At 38.3% G+C, this 19,205-nt stretch overlaps 3 protein-coding genes across 3 annotated transcripts; 2 read left to right on the forward strand and 1 right to left on the reverse strand.

Moving 5' to 3' along the window:
• Nucleotides 1–205: 205 nt before the first annotated feature.
• LOC116291220 (ER lumen protein-retaining receptor 2) lies at nt 206–4,571 on the forward strand. Its single transcript, XM_031698359.2, has 4 exons — nt 206–388; nt 1,903–2,162; nt 2,608–2,860; nt 3,346–4,571. The coding sequence occupies exons 1-4, from the start codon at nt 298–300 to the stop codon at nt 3,378–3,380; spliced, it is 639 nt and encodes a 212-aa protein (XP_031554219.1). The 5' UTR covers nt 206–297; the 3' UTR covers nt 3,381–4,571.
• A 482-nt stretch (nt 4,572–5,053) lies between these two features.
• Nucleotides 5,054–10,515, forward strand: LOC116291141 (uncharacterized). Its single transcript, XM_031698264.1, has 5 exons — nt 5,054–5,427; nt 5,631–6,079; nt 6,557–7,872; nt 8,419–8,596; nt 9,328–10,515. Exons 1-5 carry the CDS (start codon nt 5,202–5,204, stop codon nt 9,745–9,747), a joined length of 2,589 nt encoding a protein of 862 aa, XP_031554124.1. The 5' UTR covers nt 5,054–5,201; the 3' UTR covers nt 9,748–10,515.
• LOC116291144 (uncharacterized) lies at nt 10,108–19,083 on the reverse strand. Its single transcript, XM_089031724.1, has 8 exons — nt 18,647–19,083; nt 16,752–16,784; nt 15,999–16,360; nt 15,375–15,551; nt 14,314–14,862; nt 13,332–13,498; nt 11,871–12,348; nt 10,108–11,165 (listed from the first exon to the last, which is right to left on the reverse strand). The coding sequence occupies exons 1-8, from the start codon at nt 18,936–18,938 to the stop codon at nt 10,962–10,964; spliced, it is 2,262 nt and encodes a 753-aa protein (XP_088887850.1). The 5' UTR covers nt 18,939–19,083; the 3' UTR covers nt 10,108–10,961.
• Nucleotides 19,084–19,205: the final 122 nt, after the last annotated feature.

Below are 19,205 nucleotides of genomic sequence, written 5' to 3' on the forward strand. Positions count from 1 at the left end.
TGAAGTTTTTATGTTTTATTTTGACCGGTTTGGACAATTTATCGTGATTGTTTTTGGTTTGGAGTTGTTCGTTGTTGCTCGGAAGTCAAATCGTCACTCATCGCCATCAGCATATCGTCATTCGTAGCGCTTCGTAATTTTTCGTAGAGCTATCGGAAGTAAAATGCCCGTATGTACAATGCCGGTCTTGCCGACGTGGCGGTAAGCGATTTGAGAGGCCTGGTGTTTGGCTGGAATCTTGACTTGACTGTCCCTTTTTCCTCTTTTAACTCAAATTTAACTCATCTGATCGTAAAAATGAATATCTTCAGATTAACTGGCGACCTTTCCCATCTCGCTGCCATCTTGGCATTGCTGTGGAAAATCTGGAAGAGCCGCTCAGTTGCTGGTAAGTTTGAAAATCTGGGGTATCAAGAAAAGATCATGGCCGCCGGGTTGATCATAAACAAGGAACTATTATATGAATTCCTGTCTCCTGAAACACTTCTCTTCAAAAATACAGCACTCCTAGACTTCATAAACCCTGAGCTTGCCTAAAATAAAAGTATACTCTACCTAGAGGGGATTGTTTTGGAAATATTTTAAATTTTTTCTTGAGCTGAATGGAGTTTTTGTCTCTATTGTACACGTGTAACTTATTTATATCAAAGATAGAGTTTCGCTCCACTTGAAGATTTACCCTAAAACTGTAATAACAAAGCTTCCTTCAAACTGCAAGACCTGGCTTCGATTAAATTCAGCTGGCTAATATTCTAAAACACACAGAATCCGCTACAGGAACCTAGATTTCCACGTATGAAGTTTTGAATTTAAAAGCCACTGGATTCAAAGTAAACCTTTTCCAGTACTTTTGAAGGACACGTTTGTCAATGGTTTTTGGATTTAGCAGGATTTTTATCTCCTTAATAGCTACATTTACGTTTTATCTTTATCTATTGCTTGATTTCCTCTTAATAAAGTTATTTTAGAATAATTTAACCAATTTTTCCTGAACTCTTTCAATATATTTCCTGTTTACTAATATTAAATGATACAATTTTTTCCCTTCAAAAATCAATTTTTAATATACTATACAGTAGTAAAGAGTATTTGAACCCTGCTAAATTAACCCTTACGACTCCTGACATTAAACATGTATTTTTTCGGGTAATTGCAGTTGTGGATTTTATAATAACTTGATATTAATGGATTTAATTGTTTTATGATGAAGACTGTATCAATGTTTATGTAACGGTTTTACACAGCTGAAATCTATGCTTATATAACACTTATAAATATAAGGACTTCAGATTTTTAGATTATGTTTCTTTGGTTTCTCTCATTTGTATTAAGCTTAATAGATAAATAATTAAATAATAATTAACCTTATTTAAAATGAAAGTACACTTAGCAGCTAACTGCTAGTTTACAGTGTAGTCCACAAATTAATAAACTGAAATGAAGAAATGATCAAAGAAACATAAAGTGTGTTAAGAATCTGGCAAGGAGGCAAACTAGTTGGCTATTAACGAGCATGGCCAAGAAACTGAATTTGAACTAATCAGAAATCAGGACAAATACAATCTCAGCTAGTGACCACAGCGGGACTCAAGCCTGGCACCACTGGATTGCGAGACCGATGCTATGACCACTCAACCATGCTGCCTCCTATATCTATCTATTAAGCTATATCTGCCGATTAAAACACTGTATTTTAATTGAGATAAAATTGACAATATTGGGCCCTATTCCATAAACCAGGGATTGCATATGTTTAGAAATTTTGAACTTTTTAAACCAAAAAGTTAATGTAATGTGTACTTATAGCCATGGAATGGTGATGGCAAAGGGGGTGATAATGATAATGATGACAATGATGATGATAATGATGATCTTCAACAATTTCATGTCATTGAATTTCAGGTCTCTCTGGCAAGAGTCAACTTCTCTTTGCTCTGGTGTTCGCAACTCGTTACCTTGATTTGTTTACGACCTTTATTTCCGTCTACAACTCGGTGATGAAATGCATCTACCTAATTTGTTCCTGGGGTACAGTCTACCTTATGTATTTGAAATTCAAGGCTACATATGACTCTAATCACGATACCTTCCGATTGGAGTTTCTTCTTATCCCAGTTGCTGGTTTAGCATGCTTGGTTAACCATGAGTTCACCATCATGGAGGTGAGTTATTTGGTTTGAATTGTGGGGCTAATAGTAATGGCTGGTCAGTGGCTGGTCATGATGGCTGGCCTAATAGACCTTTCCTGAATTTCCTTCACTGATCATGAAACAATGGTTTCGAGTCAAGGTTGGACTTCACTAATAAAGAATCCAGTTCAGTCTCAACTTCAAACCATTGTTTCTTGGTCATCCAAGTCAATCTGGGAATGATCTATTAGTTTTAGCTCTGTCATACCTTGTTTCTTGCTCAACGTTACTGGTCAAGATGACCAGCAAGGTAAGCATTTGAGTGGACAAGTTCCAATTATGGCTAGAAATTGTCTGACGACCGCCCGTTATTCTTAGACCTAGAATCATAATCTTCATTTCATTCACCAAGCTGGAAGAAGTGTTTGTTTTTCCAGAAGTGTCTCTCAACTTGTGAATAACCTCTGTTTATCCTTAGGTCTTGTGGACATTCTCCATCTACCTAGAGTCAGTTGCCATTCTACCCCAGCTATTTATGATATCCAAGACCGGTGAAGCAGAATCCATCACCAGCCACTACTTGTTCCTTCTCGGCCTGTACCGTGCCCTTTACATCGTCAACTGGGTCTACAGATACTACTTTGAGGGATTCTATGATTTTATAGCAATTGTTGCTGGATGCGTACAGACAGCTCTCTACTGCGACTTCTTTTATTTGTACATTACCAAAGGTAAGAATTAGTACCGTCGTTGTCAACTGCAAGATAGGATGTAGAGTTCTGGGGTCTTGGGTTTGATTCCTGGACTTGATGTCACATACGAGCAGAGTTTGTGGCAGGTCTCCCTTGAGTTTTGAGGGTTTTTCTCCAAGTTCTCTGGTTTTGTCCCTCTGCAAAACCTAATCAGCTGAATTCCAATTTATTCTGTGAGCTAGCTGGCTAGACTTTGATCAGCTCAGAAGTTGTGTCATGATTTCAATAAAATTGTGTTCTTCTCTAGAAGAGCCTCAGGATAAATCCCTTGAAGCAGAGCAGAAAACCTTTTTCAAATTCATACAATACTGCTGTGATCTTTGATTATACACTTACTTACCCTTAGGCTTAGGTTGCTTAGGCTTACCCTAACCAACAGAGAACTCAAAACTGTAGGATAATGCTGATAACATGTGAGACAGTTATCACCTATGTTCTTAATACAATTTGCTTTTTCTTTTCAGTTCTCAAGGGCAAGTCGTTAAAGCTCCCCGCCTAAAGACCCTCAGATAGTCAGATAATCAAGTGCCTACAAGGATGGATGCACTTTTTGGAAATAAGCACAGTATTAAAACAATGTGAACTGATCCATGCCTGTAGGAAAACCGCAATATCTGTTACATGTATAGATAGGTACTCATGTTTGGAGATTTTTGTGCTACGACCAGTCAGTAAAGTCCTTGTTACTTGAAAGCATTATTTGTTTCTTTTGTCATCATACACTTACACTGAATGCATTTTCACTATTTTGGGACATGCAGCTCTATAAAAATGATTTACTAACTCTGATTGAAGCTATAGGTGTATGATTACAAAAAACGAAACAACACTCAACATGTGGGGGCGTTACTATGGGTTACATAACCTGTAAAATGGTTATGACAGAGAATAAAATTTATATAAGGTTTAAAAAAGATTTTGTGTGACTGAAAAATAAAATGACTCATGAAACTGTCAATTTAAAGAATTGATAACATATTTTAACCATTCACAGTGTACCATGAGATTTTCTCTGTCATATAAGATTTGCTCTTGTAATAATTTTGTTACAGTGTACATGGAAATAACAAATCTAGCAGAGTAAAGAGCTGGCTTGCTTTGCCTTTATGACAAAGGAAGAAATCCATAATTTATTATTGAAAATAACCTAATCCTATGGGTAGGAATTTCTTACCTCTAGGAGTAATACAAGAATCCATGTACACTGTACCAGAAATAAACTCTAAGAAATCATTCAGTGTTCTGTTATGTTTTACTTGCTACAAGTATATAAATTTTCCCAGTTCTAAGATTGTCTTTCTGTTAAACAATTAGGATCTACTTTTTAAAATTAACTGACTGATCAAGATTTTTGTCATGCCTACCAAATGTTTCTGATGTTTTATCCAAATCAGAAACAAATGGAATAATTTTAAGTCACCACCAGCCTTTTAGATATTAAATAAGATAATTAGTCAAAGTATAATGGTTCCCATCATAGTGTATTATTGCTGACTTTAATGTGTTTATGTGCAATTGTGCATTATTTGTTGATAAAAAAAAAGACAATTTATCCATTTATGAATTTTAAACCATTTTGCTTAAAACTTGAAAAGATGATGTAACAATTAATTTTAGGCTTAGATAACTTTATTACTTGTGATTGACAAAGTTACTGGAAAAATAAACCAATAAAATTTGATATTGAAAATTGGTTTTATTAATCAGTTGTTTTGAAGGTTATTGTCAGCATTGTGTCAATAAATAAATAATTATCACTTGTAATGCAACCAAATGGAAATATGGTGACCAATTTTGATAACTATTGTTCTGGACTGACAAGCGTCATGTTAACATCAGGTCCCCCTCTCATTGAGAACTCAAATTTTAATGATCACCCCTCCCCTCACAATAAAAATTAATTGACAAGTGTCTAACAAAAAAGGTTTCAAGTATCTATTAATCACTTTTTTTTGGTGCCCCCTTTTTTAGTGCACAAAAATGTTTGGTCCCAGCCTCATTTCCACCAGCCTCCCCCCATACTTATTAAATACTTCCTCAGCACAAGCTTTTGTTGATATAGTATTGACTTCAAGGTTCCTCCTAAACTTTCCCTATCCCCCCATCCCCTCCACTTCCCTTCCAGTCACTAATACTTTGTTACTAAAAATAACCAAAGGCCAGGTCGCTGAAATCCAAGATGGCGGACGATCACGAGTCGAGACTTGCATCGCAGAAATGCTTTCACGAGACCTAAGTTTCCTTTGAAAAAATACATCCTAGGTCTCTATTTAGATAATTAACGCCTTGAGCGCTCAGAAAGTCTCGGAAATTTCTGAATATGGCTTTCTTTTTGAGGAAAGTGGGAGGAACCAGGTTCGTAAAGGAGGCACATAGTGAAAGTACACTGTCTTCAGACACGAAGGAGAAACCTTCCATCGATGGCGTGTGGGGCAGTAATGGTAGAGTTTTTATCGCAACAAACGAAGGCAGACAGCTTGAAGTGACTGATTCTGTACCCCGTCCAAGATGGACTGAACGCTATTGTACAATAACAGAGTCGGAAGGTAAGTCTTCATAAGTGAAAGAATTTTGGAAGTTACAAATAGTCATACTTTTTGGTCTTTAGTGTATTTTTTTTATTATCGGAAATGTTTGAGGAAGGAGAGTCGCGTGACAATTGTAAGGCATCAACAAAAGATTACCCTTTTATCCTCTTCCATAATTTACTATGATTTACATGCATAATTAGTTTAAATTAATTTCACAGGTTGCCCTTCTTCACCTGTGGTCACTGTTTTACCAAACCCAAGCAATCCAAATCAGATATATATTATTCACAGCAACAGTGTCACAGAATGCTTTGAAAACAACCCACAGAATAGCCAATGGGCAAAAAGGCACTCCTTCCAGCTGAGCAATGCTAAAGGAGCTAGAATACTCTCAGCGGTTATACACCCAAATACCAGCATGTTCTTTTGGTGCGAAAAGCGAGCACCAACTCTAAGCCTGTCATCATGTTGCTTGTGTATGAGGGAAGTGCCGGAGAACTGGAGCACAGATGTGCCGTCAACCCTTGGTGCTATTGTAGTGATTCTTCACAGCTGTCCTTTGGTGTCATTGTTTATTATCAATAAAGGAATCTGTCTGGTTCCACATCTACCTGATGAGGACAATAGGCTGTTGTTTTATTGGACGTTTGTTCCAAGAGCATTAAAGGTGAGCCAACAATGTTTTTAAAAAAAGTTTGGCCTGTGCTGTGTATTGTGCTTTTACCTTATTGGGAAAAGTGTTCCCAGTTAAGACCTTTCTCTCTCACTACTATGAAGATTTGAATTTATTATGTGGTGGTTTACGGCTTAGCATAGTGGTTTACAGCTTGCCTCTCACAGCTGCGGTCCAGGTCCGGACTGGATCATATGTGAGTTGAGTTTGTTTGATGTGCTGTTCTCTCCCTTGCCACGAGGGTTTTCTCCAGGTACTCCGGTTTCCTTCCTCTGTAAAAATCAATATTTAGAACCCACAGAAGAGCCCTGTACAGGGAGTGGTGGTTGTAAAAAATTTTTTCTTAATACTTATTCAATCTTTATAAATTTATAGTTTAACTAATTTTCATTTGCAAAGCTTTATTTACCTCAGCTCAACAGATAAATTTCCTACTAACATAATTTGGTTCTTTCCCTGTTCTTTTCTTAGGCATGGATTTGGAATCACAATGCAGTTCTGGACTTGGACAAAACTGATTTCAAGTCCATCATCATGAAACTTCTTCCAATCTGGCACTCTTTCCCCTCATTAGAAAGCAACTACATCCTTGGCCTCACAACACATCCAACAACCTTAGAACTTTTACTTCTAGAAGACACTTTCAGCCTGTCATCTGTAGTCATTAAAGAAGGCAAGCCCTTGATTGAGAGACTTTGTATTCTAAGCATTCCAGACACTCAAAAGAGCAAACAAGTCGTAAGAGAACTATTTGCTCTGGGTTTATTCGTAGGGCTGGTCTGGGAATCTGGAGCATGTGATATTTTTGATTGCAAAAGTGGGACGCCATTATGCACTCTTACTGATCTTACTGGTATTAAATTAAATGTCTGGACATGTGCTGGTACTGTGCCTGGAATTGGTGTCTGGTCATCGGGAGGAGTCTGGGAAGTCAAGTCAAGCTATATTTTAGAAGTAGCAGAAGTTATTCAAACTGCAGTAAAACCGATTGAACTTGATTCTTTGTATGCTTTTGAAAATGAAAATCATATGGATATAAAAGACATTAAAGAATGTGATAAGCAAGCAGATGTGGATAATGACACTACTACATGCTCTGCTTGCCAGTATAACAGGGAGTTTTCTAGGAAATTATTACCAAATTGCAGATGTTTGCATCACAATGTAACAATGTCTGGGCCAGTATCGGCAATGGCTTTCTTACACGAGTGGGGCATGTTTTCTATCGAGGCAAAGATTGCTTTGAGCTCAATTATTTCCAAGATGCTTCTCGACAGCTCTGACAGTCATATTGAGCAAGAACTGCTGGAAAAAGTTGTCAATGGGACTTTTCAAAGCCCAGTCTTTGCTTTGACTTCACTTTTCAACCATCCACTGTACAAAGACTTGATCATCAAAGAAGTGGAAAACTTCATGGAAAAGTTTCAATGCAATGAAAAAGCTGATCAAAAATGTATTAAAACTGTATTAAATGCTTCTCTGTTTCCTTACCTGCAAAAATTCGTTGCTTTAGTGAAGACATTTGATGAGATTTTGAGAGATCCAGAAGCATTATTGCCATCGATAGAGTCAAATACATCCTCTATTGCTGCAGAAGCACGGGAGATTTTAAACAAACTCAATCTTGGGAAACCCGAGAGTGAAGCAGTGTTTAGGCTATACTTTCTTCATAGTCGTTGCCCAAAGGATGTTGTACAGGCACTGAATCATTACCTTGGGCTGCAGTCACTAGCAAGCCAAAATGCCAGCAACGTATCGTGGAGTCAGCAATGGAGAAAATTCTACAGGTCAGTTAAGATGTACAAGATCTATGACAGCATCATCAACCAAAAGTGTAAATAACTTCAGTAAGATTGACTTTATCCTGACAGTGTTTTGAATGAAATCTCCAATGAACAGCAGAACAGAAAATTTTTTTACGATTCTGGTTGACGTCGGCAAATGTTTAGACCAGAGTATAGATGTTTACTTCAAAAATACAAGTGACATGTGGGATATCCCATGTTGTACCACAAGAAAGCATCGTATATCTATTTCATCCAAGTGTACACCATTTAAAATATACCTAGTCAGCAATGCCTGATGGGAAGAAACAGTGGTATACCGCCAAATATACAACGGTTTTTCTGCATTTTTATTGGCTGGATTTCCAATGATGTGGGATAAACATGTGGACTTTATTTTATGAATAACTAAAATTTGCAATCAGAAATCATAATATGAATTATATTTGTTTGTATGTGGTTTTATTAACTGTATGTTTCGACAATTTACCTAAGGCCTGTATCAGTAAAATCATTTTTTTTTAAAATTCTAACGCGTTTTCTTGGCAGACTTGAGTGGAAGGATGGACAGTGGCAGAAAAGTCGTTCTGCCTTAGACGATCCCAATAATCCATTCCTTAGTGTACTGTGCAATATGCTGTACAGCGAAGAACCTGATTGGTTGGTGAACGTCAGAGAGAGTGGGATGGCTGTGGTTAGGACTAAAGACTCGGATGAACGAGCGCAAGTAAGGAGAATACTTTTATTTTTTTTAGATTTTCTATAAAAAATGAGATTAGTCTGTAAGGAATATACTACGAAGGAACTACGAAAAAGATTCTGGTAGTAATGATATCGGTACGTTATAAGGGGGACTGAGAATTTACCTCTTTACCTTGGACGTAATGTTTTCCTATTTCAGACTACGTGTCATTCCCTAGAGTATCATTTCTTTGTTGAATGGTTGCACATGAGAAGACACATGAATATGGATGCAACTCAAACAAAGAATCTTATTTTGAAGAGAATGAGTTTCGTAGTTCCTTTTGTAGCCTAACAATAGACCCTTTTCGAGTTCCAAATTATCGCTGGGTTTCATGATTACAGACTCTTTTGCTCAGGCTAAGCCTCGAATCAGTGTCTAATTACTCGCAAATACCAACGGTAAAGTAAAGAATGCACAAGTTCAAAAATACGAACACTTTGAAACTTGACGGACCTTGACTGGAACACGTGAATATTCTTCACAAAATCGAGGCTTAGCCTGAGCAAATGAGTCTGTAATCAAGAAACACAGCGGTAATTTGGAACTAGAAAAGGGTCTATTATCTTGCGACAGCTATGGGAGTTTAAAGTTTTGAGAGTTCGAAGAAGAATCTGGCATTATCAAGACGTAATTAGGAGAACGGGGAATTGAGGTCAGGAGGATAACAAAACAAAAAAATTTCTTCTACATTTTTTGCTTTAAAATTTTTATAGGAACACGTGAACCACTTATTCTTGGACTGCCTGCCGGCGCTAAAAGTCGAAGCCAATCAAATGTCCACGCATGTCCATTCCAAACTCCTTTGGGCCGCTGGCCAAGAAATGCAGGCAATGCAGATTCTCTTACGTCACGAAATGTGGAGTCAAGCGTTGGACTTCTACGTATCTCTTCCAAAGGATACCAACTCCATTGTCTTGCTCTTTACCATGATGATCAAAGCATTCCTTCGCTGTGGTGCTCCAAAAGAGGTGTCCCTCAAGGCTCTAGGCTTGGTCCCCCATGGTTTCTGCTCGTATGAGATTTTAGCGATAATGCGTGAGAACGGGCCAAGGTGTGCTGAACCGTTTCAATCTTCTACCAAGATACTGACCATTGGTGATGTTCGGTCTTATCTTCAGAAATTCATGGGATAGATTTCTGAGCAAGGTCTGCGGTAAGCAAGGTGCATTCTGGTCTAGTTTGGGTGCAACAACACCATTTATGAAATGATGATAAAAATTCTAATGACGTTCCATTGTATCTCTTCATACTCCGGTTTCGAGTTCTCTGTTGCCCAGGGTTAGCCTCGATTTTGTGTAGAATATTCATGTGTGGTATTTCAAAGTGTTCATACAGTTGAAGTTGTGCATTTTTTACTTAACCGTTGGTTATTTGTGAATATTTTGAGGCTTAAATGAGGCTAACCCTGAGTGAATGAGTCCGTCGTCAAAGAAAAACAGCGGCAATTTCAGGATACTCGAAAAACGTCCATTCGACGAATCAAAACGTTTAGATACTCATTGCAATCGTTTTTAATTCTGCGTCTTACATAAAGGTTTCTCAAACATAGCCACAGGGAGCCCAGAGTATATATACATAAGATCAATATCAGATGCCATAGGGAAATTATATAGGAAAACAAAGGCGCGCGCGAAAAAAACGTTTTAGTGCATTTTCAATTGATTTTTTGCTCTTTCGCATTACCGAGGACAGTATCTTGACCTCGAATTAAAAAAAAAATTAATTATATAATTTTTCCGATTTTATTTTCACCATTCACTTTAATCTAAATTGGGCTCCCTGTGGCATAGCTAAGGAAGTTAATAAACCTTAATCCTCAAAAGCTTAATAAACCAAAGAATATTGTCATATATATAATCTTGATAGCAATGGAATTAAATTAAAGTGATAACATCAAAATATTATAATTTTCTAAAACGTTTGGCCAATCAGAGCACACGCTACAATAGGAGATTTTTAACAAATCTGCTGCTACTTTGAACATTCTTTAGAGAATGACATGATAAAAGAAATGGCGACCACGCTGGGTTGATAAAAAACAACAACAACAATAACAACAAAAAATACCGACAACCATAAAACAAAACACCAACAGTAAACGAACACCAACAACGAACAAAACGACAAAAACAAACGACCAAAAAAAATTTGACGCCAAAATCAAAACTCGATGAAAAACGAAACAAGACGACAAAGACAAACAAACAACGACAGCAAAACCCAATGACTACGATAACAACAACAAACAAACAAATATACAAACGAACGTTTACAGTTTAACCAACATGGCGGCCATGAAAAAGTATTATAGGATGGCCACCGGTTATCCGTTTATGAGCCCGCGTTGTCATGAGCCTTGTTCAGCGTGCTCCTTATCGGCATATCTTGTGCTTTGCTTTTCGGTTGATAGATGGTAGTCAGAGGAATGTCTTCTTTCTGTTACGTAGATATCATTGGTAATAGCATGAGAGCGAGGTCGGAAACCCGTCACTTTTTTGCCCGTAAACTGAGGCGAAGATAAATTGTTATTGTCGTCCGCCTCGCTGGAAACCTTAAATAAAAAAGATGAAGGTTATGCGGAAACTAAAATAATCAAAGGGTTTAACACGCCATGAACATGGTGTGGACACGGTCACGGAACTGCTAGACCAATTACATTGCGCGCGAAAATAATCAGCCAATCAAAATTCTAGAAAACATCACACTCACGGTAAGGCACGCATATGGCACCGACTTTTTCATAGTCATGCGAAAAAGATAGATTTCTTTAGTCAGCTCTCTTAACAGCAATAAGAAAAGCTTCAATGAAGCTAGAAAAATGATTATTTACTTGTATTTAGAGAGCTAACTAAAGAAATCTATTTAAATTTTCTCTTTAAGCTCAGTGAAATTGTATGGGAATCCGAGAACAATGTCCGAGCTTCTTGGTGACCGTAACACAGTCCAACACAATTTATACCACGTGACGGCTAGCGCCGAAAAGGTGATTTGCAAAAATAATTTTAATTAGTCAGTCGATGCCTTTTACGTTGTGGACTGGGAGAAAAACCAAATTCCAACGGGCAACTCGCAACTGCAAACTATTGGGTACTATTGAAAATAGACCTCGGCTCGGGCGTAATGTTTTCCCATTTCAGACCACGTGTCATTCCCTTGAAAATGAGATTCTTTGTTTGAGTTGTATCAATATTCATCCCGCAACCGTTATTTAAAATGGGAAAATATTTGCTGTAACAGTTGATAATTTCCCTCGTACCTTTTGTCGTAGTGATGGACTGTCAACATCATCACTGCTTTCTTCATCTTGACAAGGTTTCTTGTTTTCCATCTCTTCCTCTCTCCACTTCTCGCCGACAAATTCCCTAAAGACCTGAAGAGCTACAGGGTCGCATTCAGACATTGGAAAAGGACTGGACGATTTTCTCATATGCTTCATTCTCATTCTGTCGTAAAACGGAAATGACGCTGTCTCTCGGCTCTGACTAGTCATGCCAAGTCGGCTGGGCGAGAACTCAACGGTATCGGTGCCTTCGGAGTACATCTGAGCCACCGTTTCGAAAGGCAACGGTTGCATTGGCTTGTGACCATACGTTCGATCCAAGCTGAATTTATTCCTGCTTTCTAATGAGAGTCCGTTGTACGCAGGGATCACCTTTTCGAGCCATGAGTCAAAGCTAAGGCTTTTTCGGAACTGCTGATTCCTCTTATCCGTAAGAACTGTCGAGCTGTCAGGACTAAAGACGCAGAAATTACATTTAAAAATAGACAATGCAGTGTCATGATTACATGGCACGGGCTTCCTGCACTTTTTTTGCGGCCCAATCACGGGGATTCCCTGACGCATTCAGCTGGGGATTATAAAAATTGAAGCAACGGCTCTGAGGCAATCAAACAGCACGAAAACATCATCATCATCGAAACTCCACCGTAATCATCACCGTCGTTATTATCATCAACACCATTATCATCAACGACATCACCATCATCATCAACGGAATCTCCATCATCACTTCATCATAACTAACACTATCACCACCACAATCGTCATCAGCATCATCATCAAATCATCTTCAACAACACCATCACCATCGTCATCAGCAGCATCAGCACATGATAATCAACACCACCATCGTCATCAGCAAAATCATCAAATCATCTTCAACAACACCATCGTCATCAGCATCATCATCAAATCATCTTCAACAACACCATCACCATCGTCATCAGCAGCATCAGCACATGATAATCAACACCACCATCGTCATCAGCAGAATCATCAAATCATCTTCAACAACACCATCGTCATCAGCAGAATCATCAAATCATCTTCAACAACACCATCATCAGCAAAATCATCAAATCATCTTCAACAACACCATCGTCATCAGCATCATCATCAAATCATCTTCAACAACACCACCATTGTCATCACCACCATCATCAAATAGTCATCAACAACACCATCATCATCAAACCATCATCAACAACACCACCATTGTCATCACCACCATCATCAAATAGTCATCAACAACAACATCATCAAACTATCATCAACAACACCACCATTGTCATCATTAGCAGCATCATCAACAACACCATCACTATCTTCATCAGCATCATCAACAACACCATCGTCATCAGCATCATCAACATCACTTCATTTTAATCAACAACAACCGTAATAAGTCACCTAATAACAGTGTCATAACCTACTTACGTCTTATTAAACCTTTTTCTAATGCTTTGTAACAGGTCAGATGTCGCCCGTTTCTTCCAGTTGTAGCCATTAGTGGCCCTACCATCACTCGAGTCGTGGTCTTCGTTTTCTTGAGCACGTTTTGGTATTTCATCTTCATTACTCTTTGTTTCTTCCCACTTACTAATCTATGGAACGAGAAGTATCATGATTGTGTTTCTTATAGCAGACCTAATGCGTTACAATAATGACAAGTGGTCTGAAATGGGTAAAATATTACAGCCAAGCAAAAAAGATCTATTTTAGAACCTTTGGCTTTATCGCAGTGTTTTCGTGGCCTCGCTACCTTAGGTTACTAGGGCTAGAACAGGGTTGTCAGGTATGTAGTTATTCTTGGTGTTGTGACGTCAGAACCCCCATGTTAGACTTGGTTTTTTATATATCACCATAGTGACAAGCACATCTTGTGTATTCTAAAAAGCGCTCAATTTCAATTCGATCTGTGAGTTAGCCATGCCCTGACTTTGATCAGCCCAGAGGTTGTTTCAGGGTTCGATCTGTGAGTTAGCCATGCACTGACTTTGATCAGCCCAGAGGTCGTTTCAGGGTTCTATTTGTGAGTTAGTCATGCCCAGACTTAGATCAGCCCAAAGGGTTGTTTCAGGGTTCGATCTGTGAGTTAGTCGTGGCCTGACTTAGATCAGCCCAAAGGTTGTTTCAGGGTTCGATCTGTGAGTTAGTCGTGGCCTGACTTTGATCAGCCCAGAGATTGTTTCAGGGTTCGATCTGTGAGTTAGCCGTGCCATGACTTAGATCAGCCCAGAGGTTGTTTCAGGGTTCGATCTGTGAGTTAGTCGTGGCCTGACTTAGATCAGCCCAGAGGTTGTTTCAGGGTTCGATCTGTGAGTTAGCCATGCCCTGACTTTGATCAGCCCAAAGGGTTGTTTCAGGGTTTGATAAAATTTGGCTATTTCTTTAAAGAAAGAATCACACACATAGTCACCTCTTCCTCTAGTGTTTCAACTGTCATGTCAAATTCCACCCTGAGCTTGCTTATCTGCGACAACAGGTCGTCATTGTCCTTCAAAGTAATGTCAAGTTCCTCTTTACTCTGACGTAAGTCTCCCTTGAGCTCTTCAACTTGCTTGTGATAAAAATCGGCCAACTCTTTTGTCCCATTCAAGTCCTTGTCTTTCGATTCAAGAAGTTCTTTAAAGTACGCCTTGGTCTCTTCAATTTTTTCAGTTGCTTTTAGATATGCTTCGTTCTCCGTCTTAGCTTGGTTGCGAAACATTGCGACCTCTTTGTCGAGCTTTTCGCGCTCTTTTTTCAGTTCTGTCAGCTCACGTGTCAATCTGTTTAATTTGATTTTCAAATCGGTGATGTTGTTTTGGGAACGGGACAGACTCTCTACCGTTGTGTGCTGTTTGACGAGTATTTCGTTTCGTTCCTCAAGGACTGTGTCGTAGCGGTTCTTCAAGGCTTCTGCCCAGTTTTTCACGTCGTCAAGTTCTTTTGTCTTGTCTTCGAGTAAGGAATTTAATTCCATAACCTGACGAGAAGCATAATGAGGAAAACAATTATAAATTATCAGGGTCTTTCATTTGTTTTTGTGTGTGAGGGATGATGAAAGGGCTGGAGCTTCAAACCAAAGAGTCCACACAAACGTTGAGCATTTCTGGAAGGGTCAAATCTATGGCGCAGTTTTGCAATTTTCAAAACGCCAAAGTATAATAACATTCTAAGGAAAAAAATTCTAAATTTTCAGGCCATTGCATTATTGACTTTGTGTGTGATGGATGATAAAAGCCGAGCTGGACCTTTAGAACAAAGGGTCTGCATAAACGTTAAGTATGTGGCGCAGTTTTTGGATTTTTAAATTTTCATGTCCATTTCCCCATTTTTTGCAGAACTTGGCCTCGCTTCTTGATTCCAGTTTTAATTTCAAGGCTTGTTTAAGCAAGTAAGCTTAAGACTGAGCCAGCTTTCATAATACTTAGCTGTGATTAAACAAACCCTAACTTTTCTTTGTTTTCATTTTTCCTAAACCTTTCGCCTACTGACCTGATACTGTTTTTCCCTGCATTGTTGTTTAAGGATTTCATACTGTTGAGCTTCTTCTGTTCTAGACTTCAGCTTGTCGGACAGTTTCTTCGTCTGACTTCGTTGGAAAATGTAATTCTCGTTGACCTGGGATAACTGCTGTTGAAGATTCTCGCATTTGGCTTTGTAATCCTCAAACTGCATGTTGAGAAAGATGTAAGAAATGAAACAAAATGCGAGATGGTAATCTCATTCTGTAAAATATATCTTAACAACAGAAGTCTACTGGTCCACACATGAAACTTTCGCTTCGTATTTCAAAAAATATATAAACAAGTTGTTTACTGATAATTTTGGCATGAAGATGCCTTTCGGCATGCTTTCCCCTAGGTATCCCATGATTCAATGCTTCAAGGGGATTCGACCCAATAGATACTAACATTTCTAATTTTTCTTCTCTTTGGGAAGGTACGAATTTTATTTGGGGGGGGGGGGGGGGGGAGGGAGTTTGAAGTCAAGGGTTGACCTTTTTTAAAATGGATGTAGCCTCCCCCACCCCCCAATAAGAGAACAAACTTAAGGAAAGGAAACAGTAGACTGACATGCATGCATAAAGGTATTGCCGCTGGACAAACAATCTCCTACCTCGTGTGTTCGTTTCTCAAATTCTTCCTGACTTTGCAACAGTTTCATCTGTAGTTGTATAATAAAGTCTTTATTATCGTTGCGATCTCTTTGCATGGCCTCATATTGGGCTCGAAGGGATTTGTTTGCGTTGTTGTACGTCTCAGAAGCCGCAGCCTCTGTTTCTGCCAGCTGGTTCTCTAGAAACTCCAACTTGCTCTCCATTATATCTTTCTCTTGTTTCGAGACTTCCATGGCTCTTCGAAGCTGCTGGTCCTCTTTGAGGACGGTGTTGTAACGCAAGGTCATGTCACGCAAGTCGTCCGTGACGCGCTTTAGATGGCTGCTGAGAATGTCTTGGTCTATTAGGCGATTGCCATCACCTGAAGAAGAAAAGAAGTCTAGAATGAATGAACTGCTGTTAAATTTAGACAGGCTTTTGTAAATAGAAAGTCAACTATTTAGAAATCTAAGGTAATTGCCAATAATATTTGCGTACTTGAAGGGGCACAAGAAAGAAAGGGAAGGAAAGAAAGAAAGAAAGGAAGGAAGAAAGAATGAGAAAAGAAAGGAAGATAAAGAAAGTAAACAAAGAACAGGAAAAACGAACAGAAGACTGATAGCGCATCCGACACAGTACCCTCAGCACAACCGCCCTCACCCCCCCTCACTCCCTCCGAAAGAAAGAAAGAAAGAAAGAAAGAAAGAAAGAAAGAAAGAAAGAAAGAAAGAAAGAAAGGAAGAGAGACAAAACGTCATTTCCGTAATACTCACTGAGTCCCATTGTATCTAGGATGGGGCTGTCTCCTGCAACAAAACACATTGACATTCATTACTGTAAGATTATAAAAGAACTGAAATCTCGAAACGTTTCAGACCGATAGGTCCTCCGATTGACGATCCATTTTGTGTGCAAAGTATACTCTATTATATATAGTCATAGTTATATTTGAATATCTTCGAGTTCATGATACCGTTGGATTGACCGAAAGTGGAGTACAGTAAAAACCCGCGTATAAGAACCTAGGATTTTTCAAGTTAGCCTAAACAGGTTCTTATATAAATGGTACTTAGTGTTAAATTAGGCTAACTAGGTTCTTAATTAGGTTCTTAACTTTTGTTCAAGAAATAAAATTAAGTTTCATTTTAAGTTGGATTTTTTTATTCAATGAGGACATGTTCTTTACAGTAACCATGTACAGTTATAGTGTTTATAACATTATTGTGTACAGACTGTGTAATGAATATATTTTTGAAAAGATTGATTCTATTTCTTTCTTCTTTTTTATAAATAAGAACCTGTTTTAGGATTTTAGCCTAAAATGGTTCTTATGTGAAGGGTGCTTAAAAATGAAATTTTAGCCTAACAGGTTCTTAAATTTTAGGTTCTTATATGCGGGTTTTTACTGTATTATGTGAACTACTGCTGTTGATTGTCTACGTGTTTCGCTGCTAGGAATGAGGAAAGAGAAGCGAAACCTTCACGCCAAAGTCTCCTTAGATTACAAACTCTCGTACAAAAGGTTAACCTCGGATTGTCGAGGCAAGAATGATACGCAAATGGAAAGAAAAATTGCTCTGACTCCATTTTGGTTGTGTAGAATTAACTAGCCTTGCTTTTCTGTTTTATCTTTATTGTAGTGGTTTTCGTACGAGTAGAAAATAAAGGCAAATTTCTTCTGTAGTCGTGCAGGGTCATACTTGGCATTCGTGACCGTAATAGTATGTGTTGAATTGTGATTGGATTAAATATTCTATGGAAAGCCATTTCAATGTTACGGTATGTCGTACCATTTAAGTGCTGCGAGTAAGTAAATGACAATGGGAAGCCATTTCAATGTTACGGTATTTCGTACCATGTGAGTATGTACCGTAACCGTGTTGTTATCGAGTGAAATATTCGAATAAAAACAATAGAAAACCATTTCAATGCCACAGTATTTCTTATCATGTTAAATTCCAGGCAAGTCATACAAAAACCGCTCACTGATTTGTAAATTCAAATACTAAAATAAAATCTAATTTTGGAAACTGACTCACTCGTAAAAATAGTAACGACCGTGAAAGCCATCAAAGTGTTACTATAACTATTTATATTATTTTGAATCAATGAACATTATTATTTATCGTCTTTAGGCTATCTTAACAGCTTAAACCCTGTTTTTACGAGTCCAATTTTTCAAGAAAAAAGTGTCTTTTTGTGTGTATTATTGTGATAAAAAGACCAGGCTTAAGTGGGTGAAGGTGATGGTCAGCCAAGCCTTACCAGCATACTTGAGTGGTACTTGTCCTTAACGTCTGCTCTTAATCAACTGCGTTTTTTATTTGTGCTAGAATTTTTTGGGCAAAGTTTTGCGAAATTGTGTAAACTAGTCGTAGTGTTTCATGGTCATATATAACACACTCATTAAAGTTCCCAAGAAAAACTTTTCTTTCAAAAACCTTTTTCAAACTGCTTTGTTTTCGAGCGCCTTCGAAATCTCAGCGCTCCATCATTGTGAAAAGTCTAATGATAATTTTATCAAAGTCAATGATATTCTTGGTGAATAAAAGGGAACTTTGCGAGAAGACTGATTTACGTTGATAAAACTCTGTGCGGTAAGATCGAACTCGTCACACTTAGCAATTATATAGTAAAGAAATAAAATACATAGATAATATATTCTTACGATATGTAGCCTTTTCTCCAGTCAATGTCTCGTAAAGATTCGGGTTGATAAGCTGTAAGACATCTTTAAAATGCTTGAAGCCATTTTCTCCTTTAGTTTCGATGATATCCAGCACCTTACAAGCTTTTTGCTCTCGTGTCTTCTCCGAGCGGACCAGGTCGTAGTCATTTCTATCAAAGACGCTCTTGCTTAGTAGATATTCCATTAACAATGGACGTTCGACTTGTAAGTGCTGAACTAGATGAAAACGGTTTCGAATCAGGATTTCCAAGGGGTCTTCATACTCCGCCATTTTAGTGAACTGGTCTCTGACAATATTCTCGATCTGCGTTAAAAGTCAATACATGCAACCAGACAAACAATTTGCGATCCATCCACGTCTAGATAGATGTGACAACATTAAGTACTTGACTTGGGTTTCTAAATTTAGCATAACTTCCGCGTTGGATGATTGGTTAAGCGGATATATTATTCAACATGTCAGCGGTCGTCAGATCTAGAGGGAGATGGCTCTCTAAGACTAGGATATAGAAACAGGGGGGCGTCCTATACATTTGTA

Source organism: Actinia tenebrosa, unplaced genomic scaffold, assembly GCF_029948245.1.
Source record: "Actinia tenebrosa isolate PJP-AT-01 unplaced genomic scaffold, QUT_ActTen_1.0 PGA_scaffold17__23_contigs__length_9995812, whole genome shotgun sequence".
NCBI lineage: Eukaryota > Metazoa > Cnidaria > Anthozoa > Actiniaria > Actiniidae > Actinia > Actinia tenebrosa.